Consider the following 12,413-nt stretch of genomic DNA (forward strand, 5'->3'; position numbering starts at 1 on the left):
AAAAAATTGCATCCTCCTTGGGTTTTTTCTATTAAATCTTATCCTCACTATTTTTTATTGAAGTGGTCGAGAAATTAGGCTTTTTAATTGAATCTGGGTTAAAGATTTCACAAGTTATGACTTTTAGAGATTAGAATAGATTTAAAAGCTTTTCTGAGTTTGTGAGGTTTCTTTTTCCTTTTTTCTAAATTGATATTTTCTTATTTTTTATCCTTTTTCTTTTGGGTTTTGTTTTTTTAGTTTTTGCCTTTTGATTCTATTAGGTCAGCCCTCAACAATTTCGTTCTATTTCACCCCACTATTTTTTTAATATATAAATAATCTATCAAATTATAAATGTTTTTTAATTTCACCCCTTATGATTTTTTAATCTCTAAAATTTGATTCTCATTATTTTAATTGTAATTTATTTTGTTTAGGATCATTTTTAATTATTATTTTTTTAAATTTCATCATCTTCGGGTTTTTTTTATATCAATTTTATCAACATTCTTGTTGTTGTTGTTTTTTTCTTTTGAAAGTTTTTTTATTAATATTTTTATACGATTTCATCCCTCAAAATTAAATATCTTGAGAGTTAAGTTTCTTGATCGAACACATGTCCAAGATTTCACAAGTTGCAGGTTTTAAAGATTAGAGTAGGTTTAAGAGGTTCTTTTCAGACTTGTTTGGTTTCTTTTCCCTTTTTTTGAGTTTATTTTTCTTATTTTTAATTTTTTTTTGGGTTTTGTTTTCTTATTTTTTGGGCATGATTCTATTGGGTTAGTCATCTATAATTGTTTTTTCAATTTCATCCCATATCATTTTTCAATATATAAATAATTTATCAAATTATAAATATTTTTCAATTTCATCCCTTATGATTTCTTAATCTTTTAAATTTGGTACCCATTCTTTTAATTGCTATTTATTTTGTTTTTCAAATTTCATCATCCCTAGCTATTTTTCTCTCAAATTTTATCTTTATTCCTTTTTTTTAGCTTTTGCAAGTTTTTTATTAATATTTTTCAATGATTTCATCCTTTTAAATTAAATTGGTTGACAATTAAGTTTTTTAATTAAACTCGAATCTATGATTCAATAAGCTACATGTTCTTAAGATTAGATCAGGTTTATGAGGTTTGCCTGACTTTTCTTGGTTTTTAAGTTGATGTTTTTTTTTTCTTTTCTTGAAGTTTACCTTTTTACTTTTTGCAGTTTTCTAATATTAGTTTATTATTGAATTGTTTGATAATCCAAACAGGTTTAGATATGATTTTTTTTATTATTTTTTGTCAGTTTATTTTTTGTTGTTATTTTTTTATATTATTTAAATTATTACTTGAACGGATGATTCAAGACTTAGATTCTTTTTAGCATAGCATTTTTTTTAATATAAGAAAAGTTTTCTTGACCCGCGACGAAATGCGAATAAAATATCTAGTGGAATCTAATACATGTAAATTTGTATAATGAGCGACAACTGCATCCTAGAGGAAAGTTGTCTCTTCTTTTTCACCATTAACATAAATCAAACTTGTGTAGTGAGACATGATTAGACTTGTAATTAAGTTGTAATCAACTAAAGTTTAAGCCTAATGAAAACCTAGAGGAAAGTTGAAGTTCCAAACCCACGTCCAACCAATAAGGAATAAAGCCAGACTGAAAGACCCGAGTCCTACGATGTAGCCAAGTTTGTAGGAAATTGGCTGGTATACAAAGCCAAAGACAGACAATGCAGTGATGCACAGAGAAAACAACCCTCAAATGACTCTTAACTTTCCTAAAAAACATTACTTTGTTTGAATCCCAAAATCCATCCGAAACAGAATGCCATTCGCTATCTTCTCTTTCTATCTCCTTCCCTTCATTGAAAAATCAAGTTTTTGTCTCCCCTTGACCTCCCTTCTGTGGACATTATTACACCACCACCACCACCACCACCACCACCACAATGCCATCCTCTCGAACCCCATAAAAGGTTTGATCCTTTTTTATTGTCTTCATAGCTTTGTGTGCTTATTTGTTTTATTGGGGATATGCAAAATTTGTCTAGTTTGCTGTTTTTATTGCATATACAGAGACATATGCCACCACTTTTTACAAAGTTTCAAACTTTTTTGTATTGCAAAAGTTGATGCATAAAGATCCCAGTAATTGCGCTTGTTAAATCTCTGCCTCTCCAAAAAGTTAGCTTCTGAGCATCTCTGTGTTTATACCATCATTGCATTCCTCGACTTAATGAGAGAAAATGATGCGTGTTTGAATATTATGAGGAGAGCATGGTTTGGTTGCAATCATGTCACTTTTTTTTTTCAATGCCTTCTCTTTTTTTGTCTCTTGGCCTTTTGCTTTTGGTTAGAAAGAGTAAAGAACTAAAGCTTTAATTTTTATGGTCTCCTCATGAGATTGAGAAAGAGTAGACAATGCTTTCCCTCTTGTTCTTCTCGTCACAGAGTAAAAATCCTCACTTCTGTTTGATATTTTAGAAACTTTAGGAAATGCCCATTTGGTAAAGATTTGGTTTTTTTTTGGTTGGTATTTTGTAATGCCTGTTGCAGCTGATTGATAAACTAATTTTTCATAATTGGAGGGTTTTTTTTGTTTTTTTTTTTTTTTTTGCCATTGATTACCTCCTGCGTATCCATTTCAGTCTCGAGACATTTTTGTAGTCTTTCTTAGAATTCTTAATTGATATCAAGAGTCTACGAATAATGCGCAATATGCCTTTCGTTTGCATCTATAGGTGAATTAACTATTTGTAATTAGACTCTGAGTTCCTGTGTTGACATCAAGATAGCATGTGTCCTCTCAAGAGTGTAGAATTTTGAATTTCAAAACCTTATTTTCATGAGTTGAAGCTCTCTTTTATGTTTGTGAGCTTATCTTCACTTCGTAGCCTGTTTGAGGAGTGTCTCTATGCTCTGCATTGAATACATTTGTTTGATAACACCCGTCTCTTGAATTTGTGAAGAAAATCAGACAGTTAAATCCTGAACATAGAGGGTTTGATCTTGTTATTGTTTTGGAAACTCACTGATGTGTATGATCCATACCAAATATTTGATACTGAAACGCATTTTCAAAATGAAATGTAGGTTGATGAGGATGATGTTTATTGGAAACGAAAGAAGAGTAGTGAAGAGTTGGAATGGTCACATAATTCCACTCGTGTTATTTCGCAGTTAACTCAATGTTTTGGTGAGTACAGTTTCTTTACTCTCTTCTGAATACTCACTGTTGTTGTTATATCTAAACAATTCGCTAGCTTCAGTTTGTGCTGTCATATGCCAGGTTAATTTTTATGTATGAACATTCACAGCATTATTATTGTGCTGTATTTCAATTCAATTAATTTGTTATTCTCTGGGCTGATAATGATTACCTTTACATAGCTTAACAACTAGGAAGGGCTCTTTTCTCCAAAATTACTGGCACTGCCTTGAATTCTCAATCGCACAGAGCACATTTGGCAATGTGGAGTTCAGCATGATGCAATATGCAAGAACAAAACTGCTACCATTCTCTTCTTCTGTCATATTACATTATGCTCCATAAATGTTTTATCAGACATCTTAGGTCTCTTAGCAAGCTGCTGAAAATATTTGACTACAATATAGTAGTTTGTAGGTTAGTAGATAAATAATATTTTAATGCTTAAACCGTTTTGGATATAAAGAGTGTTCTGTTTTTTCATTGTCTAAGTTTCAGTTTTCTGGGAAAGGATAGGTGCCTTGTCTAGCTTTCTTTCATTCATGTCAGAAGGCAATATCCATTTGCATTTACCATGGCTAGCGGTTTTAGCATTCTTCATGATACAATCTCAACTTCATGATGTAAAAACATGTATTTTCTTTGCATTGAAAGTGCTTTGCAATTTGTTGTTAGAAGCATTATGTTAATCCGAATTACATTCCTTCTTTCATACTCATGTCCCCTATCTTAGAATCTAGGGACTAATACTACCGTAGCTTTATAACATGGATGTATGATATGTTATATAAGTCAGTGACATATCTATAAGTCTGCCCAACATTACCATATGATTCTTCCAGCTTGAAACATTTCACTGGATACTTTTTTGATTTTTGCTGATCAGTTCCTGATGGTTGTAGCTAATGCTATGGTTGGACCACGTTCATGGATAGCAGGGCTCTTTACTCGCTCACCATATAAACGTAACGACAAAGTTCTTGACTTCTGCTTGACCCCTCATTTGGTAAGTAGAAGTATTAAGTAAAGAAATGAGCCATTTCTCTCTAATCCTGTATAGAAGGATGGACACACACTTGCACAACCCCCACCTACTTCTAAGTTATGTGTGTGTCAGCATGTGTATGTAGTCAAAATTGATCGTGGAATTCATGTAGTGGCACCAACTGTTGCAGTTAGCTGGTTCCTCAAAGTTACCAATAGTCCCAGCCATTGCCTTTTGTTCTAGGGCTTCAGTTCAGGGAATTTATGTTTCAATTTTCAGAATTTAAATTTGTGATTGTTGCAGGATGGCTATGCCATAATATTCTTAAATATGATTTTAATATGCCATGCTCATCTTCACTAAACTTGTACTTTATTCTTTAATTCTTACCAGGAACAAAGACTACAAAAGCTTCAAGAACGAATGAGAACACCTTTTGACGAGACACGCCCTGATCATCAAGTACTTTCTTGATATGATATGATTTCTGTCAAAAATTTTTTCTTGAACTTTATCTTTGACTTTGGTTTTGTCATACATAAGCTATTGCTTGGTGATTATACACTATCATCTTTCATGCATGTCACCATCATTAATCTTTGATATTATAACTACCAGATCTCATTATCCTTTGTCATTGTTAGGAAGCTCTCAGATCATTGTGGAATGCAGCTTTTCCAGATATTCCTCTGAAAGGCTTGATCTCTGAGCAGTGGAAAGACATGGGGTGGCAAGGTGCTAATCCATCAACTGACTTCAGGTAAAGTTTTTTCAGTGGCTTCTTTTCATGCCCTTCGCTGATAAGGAGTGAATTCTGTCATGTAGAAAGAACTGAATCAATATAGAGGTTTAATCCATAATTTCATTTAGAAATCCTCCTTAAACTATTGTTCATGCCTCTCATCTTTTCCAACTTTTTCCTTAGGGGCTGTGGTTTCATTTCTCTTGAGAACTTGCTGTTTTTTTCAAGGACTTATCCGGTATGACTTTTAAACTACTGCCAAAACTTTTGCAAGCATTGCTTTATTTATTCCTATCAGAGCCTGTTCATGCTTCTCTTCGTTCCAGTTTCCCTAAAGTACGAATTTGCACAGAGTGAGCTGTGATTTTTACTGATTATGAAAATACAAAATGAAGGCATCTTTTCATAGGTTATTGTTCAAGCAGGGTGGGCAGCGAGCTACTTGGGAATACCCATTTGCTGTTGCTGGCATTAATGTTTCTTTTATGTTGATCCAGATGTTGGATTTACGGTCAGGTATGCAGAAATGTTCATTTATCATTTGCAAGATTCTTTTTCTTCAGTATTAACCAAAAATAGAAAAAGTAAAAACTGCTGCATAGGGGTTTGACTATCAAGTGAGGGTAAAATATTTTATATTTATAAGTCATGCGAGAATTGACACATTTTTTACAGTTTTCGTGAAACCTTACTTTCCCCGAGCTTTGTTTCACTGTGGGATCTAGGCATAGTTTTGAAACCCGACCCGGTGATCGACCCGGTCTAATGACCGGGTCACGGGTTAGACGGGTTGACCCGGGTCAACCCAAAAAAAAAACCAAACTTATTCAAAACTTGCAAATTTCAAATAAAGTTCGAAACTTATTTTTTTGTCTGTCATTTACTGAACCAGAGGTCTACAAAGCATCCTCACCCTCCATGAAAACTCACATGTCAGTATTAAGTCAAAGCATTAAATGCTAGCATTTATTTAGGCGCCTCCCTTTCTTTGAATTCTCCTCCCAGCTCCATCCACTTACCTCCACTTTAATTAAATTAAATTAAAACAATTAATGAAAGGAGTATTGGGAAAATCAAAATTCACACAGTAATAATCAACACTAAACACTTTTCTAACATTTCATAACATGGCATATATCTATCCCTTCATTTATATTCCAACTCTGAACTCCCCTCTCATATACACGGATCACCCAAGAAGAAGACTCTCCCTTTATCTCTCTAGCTGCGAAGAAGAAGAAGAAGAAGAGAAGGAGCTCTTTTTTCTTGTGAATATAGCAGCTGAGTTGAGCTCTCTGGTTGAGTTGATACACGGATGATAGGAACGTTGTGAGCAAATCTGGAGGGGCAATATCTTCTTAGATATTCCAAGAAAATGATTTTGTCATAAGAAACAGAGTTTTTGATGCTCAAAAAGAGATTTTATATATTTTTCATGCCTGTTTAAAATTATGATTTTTTCTTCTTTTCGTTTTCTTTGAATTGAAATTTAAGGGCTTTACAATTTCTTTCTCTTGGTACGAAGATATATTTTTATTAAATGATTGGTACTTAAATGTTTCCTGATTTACTTTGAAATCCTCTGCTCTGTTTGATATCCTCAGTTTGGTTTCTGAGAAAATGTAGCAATAGAAAATGAGAGTAAAAAACTACGCCGTTTCGCATCCATGTATATGAAAAAAAGAGGCCGGGTCTCAGCCGGGTTTACCCGGGTCGCCTGGGTTCCGGGTTGACCCGCCGGGTCGACCGGGTTTCGCCGGGCTAACTCCCAAGCGGGTTTTTACCAAGACCCAGACCGGTTTCATGCCCGGGTCGGCCGGGTCCCGGGTCGACCCACCGGGCCGGTCCGGGTTTTAAAACTATGAATCTAGGAACACCTTTTCATTTCATTCTCTCCTAATCTCTTATTTCCCCCCTTCATCAATGTCTTAACAAAATGAATGTTATCTGCTTAAGGACAACCGGGTCTTAGTTTTAAAACCAATGGGGTATCCAAAATTCTTTTCATCACAAGATTTTCCTTATTTCGAGCTTAGAATTTTAAAGACAATGATGATGGAAACAGCACCATATTTTAAGCTCATTGTCTCCTTTTGTGGGCATGAATAGTTCCATCTAGTTTAAATAAGCACATGGTTTTTTTGATGCAACGGTATCGTTTGTTTCCCACTTATCTCTCCCATCATCTCTTTTGCAGAAAAACCAAGATGTCTTCCAGGAGTCACTTTTGTTAAATTACTAGGAGGTATTGAGATTACAGCTCCAACTATATTATGCTCAAGTGCTCTTTGATATACGCAAATGAATTTGGTTTTTAAGCTTCTTCTTTGTCCAAGATATACACTCATAATAGCATGTTTATAATCACAGAAGATGAATCTGCCTTTGATGTACTATTCTGTATAGCTTTCGAAATGATGGATGCTCAGTGGCTTGCTATGCGTGCTTCTTACATGGAGTTCAATGTATACCCTCTATCTCAGCAAAGTACTAGATTCTTAAACTTTGGTGTTTATTTACCATGATTTGAAAGTAGCATTATTTTCAACACTAGTGAATCTATAAATTTTCCATTTGCCTACATACATTGGGTCATTTGCATGCCTTTGATATAGAGGCGCTCCATTGACATCTGCTTCATATGTTTTTTCATTCCTGCAGGAGGTTTTACAAGTAACAAGGACACAATTGGAGAGGGAACTATCTTTGGAAGATGTTCATCGAATAAAAGATTTACCAGCATACAACCTTTTGTATCAATAGCAATTTATAGCGAGGTCCTCTTAAAATGCCTCAAAGTACTTGCTAGGTCCAGTAGAACATTTCGGAGAACCCAAAGGTTTAGATATAAATTCACGTGTCGAACTGCTGAACTGTAGAAACCATTTTTGAAGATGTTATAGCTATGCGTAATGCTATACAATGAGCTTCTCACAAGTTAATGGTGCTGAGGCTGAGTCTGATAGTGAACCCTGTAACCATCTGATGAACTGCTGTTCGCGGCCAAAATTAACTAGTGTCAACGTAGGTGGACTGCTTCTAATTCCTAACATACATGGTTCTTTTATGTTTATTAATATTTATGGCCTCCAGCAGTCGACTGATGACAAGCAATGTTGTATCCAGGACAGAGGGGGTTTTCCCTGTGTCCAACAGTATTCCTGTTTCCTATGGTTTCCACTTTTGAGTCAGAGAGGAAAGAGGTTTTGAGAGGATTAGGATGGCACATTGTACAGACGATGGAGACATGCATGCAGTCACCTGCATACGCAAACTTGATTTGAAGAATGTATGAACTTATTGTAATTTGCAACTTTTTTAAATTAAATTCCCATGATGATGTGCTATTTTTCTGGTGGAAGCTCAATTCTGAAACCTTTGCTGGCACAAGAAATATTTTACTCATTGTAACTTTACATGACATGAAATTTGAATCTTAATAATTAAAATATGACTGAAGAAAACATTAGAACTCTCTTACATTAAGTACTGGATGTTAGGCAAATCCATAAATTTTTGCAAAAGTTCTTGGAAAAGAATTCTGTGTACTCTTTAAATTCAGGCGGGGAGCGGAAATTTAGAATCATCACATCATTGAACTAATTAACAAAAATCTAAACATTGTAAGTAAAACATAATATACAACAATATTGTTCATCATTTTATATTTTACTGTGGACTTATTGTTTAATTTTTTTGGTTTTCAAATTTTTTTTCCACAATTGCATTTTTTTTAGGCTAGATTAAAGGATAATTGAATTAAATTTGTTAAATAAAAACAAAATTAAAAGATAGAGAATAAAAGTAGAAAAGACTCCATAAATAGGTGATGGTTTCAAAGTTATCACAAAGAGTTTAAGTTAGTCCTCCAACTTTTTAAAATATACCTATTCGATCCCTCAATATTTTTGCAATTCAGTTTTGGTATAAAAATTTATTTTCTTTTATATTTTTTAGTCCCTAGTTTGAAAGAGTTGAGAAGGAGAGATCACTGAATTCCAGTGGTAGAGAGAAAAAATTGGTATTGACACCTATTTTGGGTACTAAAATGGTTGATCTTGAAGTTCATGAGTTTCATTTGACAATGAGAGTTTTATTTAGGTTTTTTTTCACCTTGAAAATACCTAAAAAACAGATCTAAACTCAAGAAGATTTTTGGTTTCGAGTTGAGCTTGAGTTTTTATGTGTGTGTTTTTTTAGGTATTTTAAAGCCATTTATGAATTTGACAACGTATTTAGGCTTTCTTCTAGGTATTTTGGGTCAAAAATGAATTTAAAATTAGTTTTTAAGCAAAAAAAAAAAAAACAATGATTTTCCAATCATCATAGTAGTCGAAATCTGAGAAAATTAATGGATGACATGTCATCTGACTTTTTAAGAAATTTAGGGTAGACGACATGCCTTTTTTTTTAAAAAACAATTAAGGACTGACACGTGGACCCATTCTAAATGGGCCAAGCTTGGCTGGCCCAGCAGAGCCTGACCTCTTTCTTCTTTCTTTCTTTCTTTATTTTCTTCTAATTTTGACATTTTTTAAAAATAATATTTTTATATGTTTTTTAAAATAAGTTTTAAATTTATATTTCAATTATAAGGAAGCCCAATTCTAAAGAAAAAAAAATTGAAGGATGAAATTGAAAAAAAAAATCAATTTTAAAACAAGGAACCAAGGCAAAAATTAAAAATTAAAAAATAAGGACTTAATTTGACATAAAAATCAAATGAAATCAAATTATAAGGGATGAAGTTTAAAAACAACATTAAAAAATTATAATAAAAAGAATGAGGATCAAATTTGATATAAATACCAAATAATTGAAAATACGAAGGGGTAAAATTGAAAAAAAAATAAAAATAAAAACAAATAAAGATTAAGAGCCACAATCGAAATAACAAGAAAATTGAGGATAACCTTTAATTTTAGCTAGGCTGGCATATTTTTCGATAGGAAGAGAGAGAAAAGAAAGGGGGAGAAAAAAATCTTATTGCCGCCTAACTACTTCGATACGTATTACATGCGTAGCCCCATTAGATGCACCTTCACGTGATCTGTCAGTAGAGACAACAATTAGCCTTTTTGATGTCGGGAGGCGCTGCAGGTGCCATAAAATTTCTCTATTTTTTATTCAATTTATCAAAAGACCTAAGTGCCCTTGACCCTATATGATATTTGTCATAAACTGATTCTGGACAACATAAAATTCAAAAAAATGAAATTAATGAAAAATCAAGGTCGGGATCAAGACAACACAAATTGGAAGTTTTGAGGGGTTAATCATGTTGGGTTTATGACTTTGAAAGTTAATTTTGAAAGAAATCGAAAGAATTAACAAGTATGGGGTTTCAATTAAACTTTAATTCGGTTTAATTAATGATATTGGGAGTTCGATTGAAAAACAAATAAGTTTGAAGATTTAATTAAGCTTAGATTTAGTTTAATTAATGAAATCAGGGGCATAATTGAATAAATATTAAATTTCCGAGCTATTTAAGGTTGAAATTACAATTGATTAAGTTCCAGGGACCATCTTGTAAAAGGAACTGCATTTCTTACCAGGGATCAGATTAAGGGTTTTTGAAACTTGGAGGACCAGATTGAAAAACGGCTGCCCAGTCCAGAAACGACGCCATTTTTCATTTATGGCCATCGTCTTATTCCTCTGGAAAAAAAAGAAATCCTGCTTAGGAAGACAACTCAACACAAGCACGGACAGATAGATTTTGGTCTGCTAAGGTCCCCAATCCAATCAGGCTCCCCCTCCGAACAGGCCGTTGGAGTCCGAGTCGAAGTCTGCCACCAATAGTCCAACAATGGCAGGACTGTTGGTGTTTCTGTTCCATCCAAACACGGAGCCGATTCACTCTACACAGGATGACGATCCCAGAGAAGATAAGGATTGAATCCCATATCCAAGTCCCCGTAGGACTTATCCTCTGCCAAGGAAATAAGAGGCGTACTGGGTGTCGTACCTTCGCGAGCGGAGCGTGTCGTCGCGGTGATCCTCGATTGATTTCGGGGTCTTTGCTTGTTTTTGTGAATAAGGGAATCATCACCTAGTATTATGGTTAATAGAAAACCTAACTGGTCTTTCAGAGATTCTAAGGCAAGGGACTGGTTGCGTAAAGGGAAGGTATTAGCACCCCTAGTACGCCCTACCTAAGGTAAGCTGCTTGGTGTTTGGTTTGCCTTATAATTGCTATGGTGTTGGTGTCTTATAATCCCATCAATTTTCCTAGGTTTGATTCAAACTAAATTTATTAAGATAGAAATCCAAGGAGATTCCATGTGCTTTAAAAGCTCATTTTCCCCTTAGTATTTCAAGAGTTTTGCGACTCGAAAATCGCAAGGAGGAGGGACAAAAATTCAGAAATCTAAGGAAATTCAGAGCGCTTTAAAAGCCTCCTTTTGCCTTAGTGTTTCATACTTTTACGGCTCGTAAACCGTGGAGTAAAAAATTGAAAAGCCCTCGATTCTAATCGAGACTTCTTTCAAGGATGTGTGATAACTTATTATTTCTAGAAAATATTTTGGATATTTACCACTTAGGGTTTATTTATCCAAACATTAACAGCGAATAATAACAAGTTATTCGTAATAATATTTTGAATATTCATCCCTTTGGGATTTCTTTATCCAAACATTAACGGTGAATAATAAGAAGTTATTCCCAATAATATTTTGAATATTCATCCTTTTAGGATTTCTTTATCCAAACATTAACGGTGAATAATAGATGAATTCCCCCAAAATAAGATTTTTGTATTTTTTGGAATATTGGCCAATACCTTTTGGAGTTTTATAAACATGTTGTAAAATCCGAAAATGCAAGAAAATAATTATTGTTGTGTTTAAGAAATCCATGCGAAAACACATTTTTAAAACTTCAAATAATTTTTTTTTTAAAAGAACATTCAAAATATGTTAAGGTATTGGCCATATGCAACACACAAAAATATTTTTTATATTTTTCTTTATAAAAAAACACACATTACAGTTAATCGCAGTTAAACATATTAATCAAATTCTTAAGGCTTTAATAAATCAGCTATTAAATCCCAGAATATATGTAGAAACATGTTCTTACATTTTCACGAGAAATACAACATAATTTTATTTGTCCTTCAGATACTTGATCATATGCAGATTAAAACATCAAATTCTTTTTTTTTATTTTTTAATCCAATAACATACATAAAAAAAATACAAACAACACACACATCCCTTTTTATTATGTTTTTTTTTTCTCATACACCCATATGTAATTACAAATAACAAAAATTTAAAATAAAACAACAACACATCACACAAATAAAAAATTACAAAATAGCTCTAAAACAATCTGGAATTACAGGGAAGGCCTTCAGTACCACCTGAACAGTGGCGGCGCGTCTCCTCCACCCGCCTCTGCAGGGAACGTCTCGAAACGGGTGGATCTAGCCTGGCTTCTTCTCCTCTTCCCTTCCTCGCCGGCGGTGAAGATCACCATCACCTG

General features: G+C 33.7%; 1 protein-coding gene across 9 annotated transcripts; it reads left to right on the top strand.

The window, feature by feature from the left end:
• Window positions 1-1,644: 1,644 nt before the first annotated feature.
• LOC133669529 (uncharacterized) lies at window positions 1,645-8,280 on the top strand. 9 transcript variants are annotated; one of them, XM_062089710.1, is made up of 10 exons: window positions 1,645-1,960; window positions 3,078-3,180; window positions 4,079-4,198; window positions 4,571-4,639; window positions 4,822-4,937; window positions 5,103-5,157; window positions 5,315-5,435; window positions 7,117-7,164; window positions 7,290-7,406; window positions 7,581-8,280. In XM_062089710.1, the coding sequence occupies exons 3-10, from the start codon at window positions 4,085-4,087 to the stop codon at window positions 7,796-7,798; spliced, it is 858 nt and encodes a 285-aa protein (XP_061945694.1). In that variant the 5' UTR covers window positions 1,645-1,960; window positions 3,078-3,180; window positions 4,079-4,084; the 3' UTR covers window positions 7,799-8,280. The 9 variants fall into 9 exon arrangements, with proteins under 9 accessions (XP_061945694.1, XP_061945696.1, XP_061945697.1 ...); XM_062089712.1 differs by having other exon boundaries at window positions 1,649-1,960; window positions 4,095-4,198; XM_062089713.1 differs by having other exon boundaries at window positions 1,659-1,960; window positions 7,290-7,384.
• Window positions 8,281-12,413: the final 4,133 nt, after the last annotated feature.

This window comes from Populus nigra, chromosome 12 (genome assembly GCF_951802175.1).
Source record: "Populus nigra chromosome 12, ddPopNigr1.1, whole genome shotgun sequence".
In the NCBI taxonomy this organism is placed as follows: domain Eukaryota; kingdom Viridiplantae; phylum Streptophyta; class Magnoliopsida; order Malpighiales; family Salicaceae; genus Populus; species Populus nigra.

Coding starts and splice junctions, on each gene's coding strand:
- LOC133669529 (XM_062089706.1), top strand. CDS start 2,383: ATGAGATTGAGAAAGAGTAGACAATGCTTTCCCTCTTGTTCTTCTCGT. Junction 2,437..3,077: donor CTTGTTCTTCTCGTCACAGA/GTAAAAATCCTC, acceptor AATGAAATGTAG/GTTGATGAGGATGATGTTTA. Junction 5,436..7,116: donor GATGTTGGATTTACGGTCAG/GTATGCAGAAAT, acceptor TCTCTTTTGCAG/AAAAACCAAGATGTCTTCCA.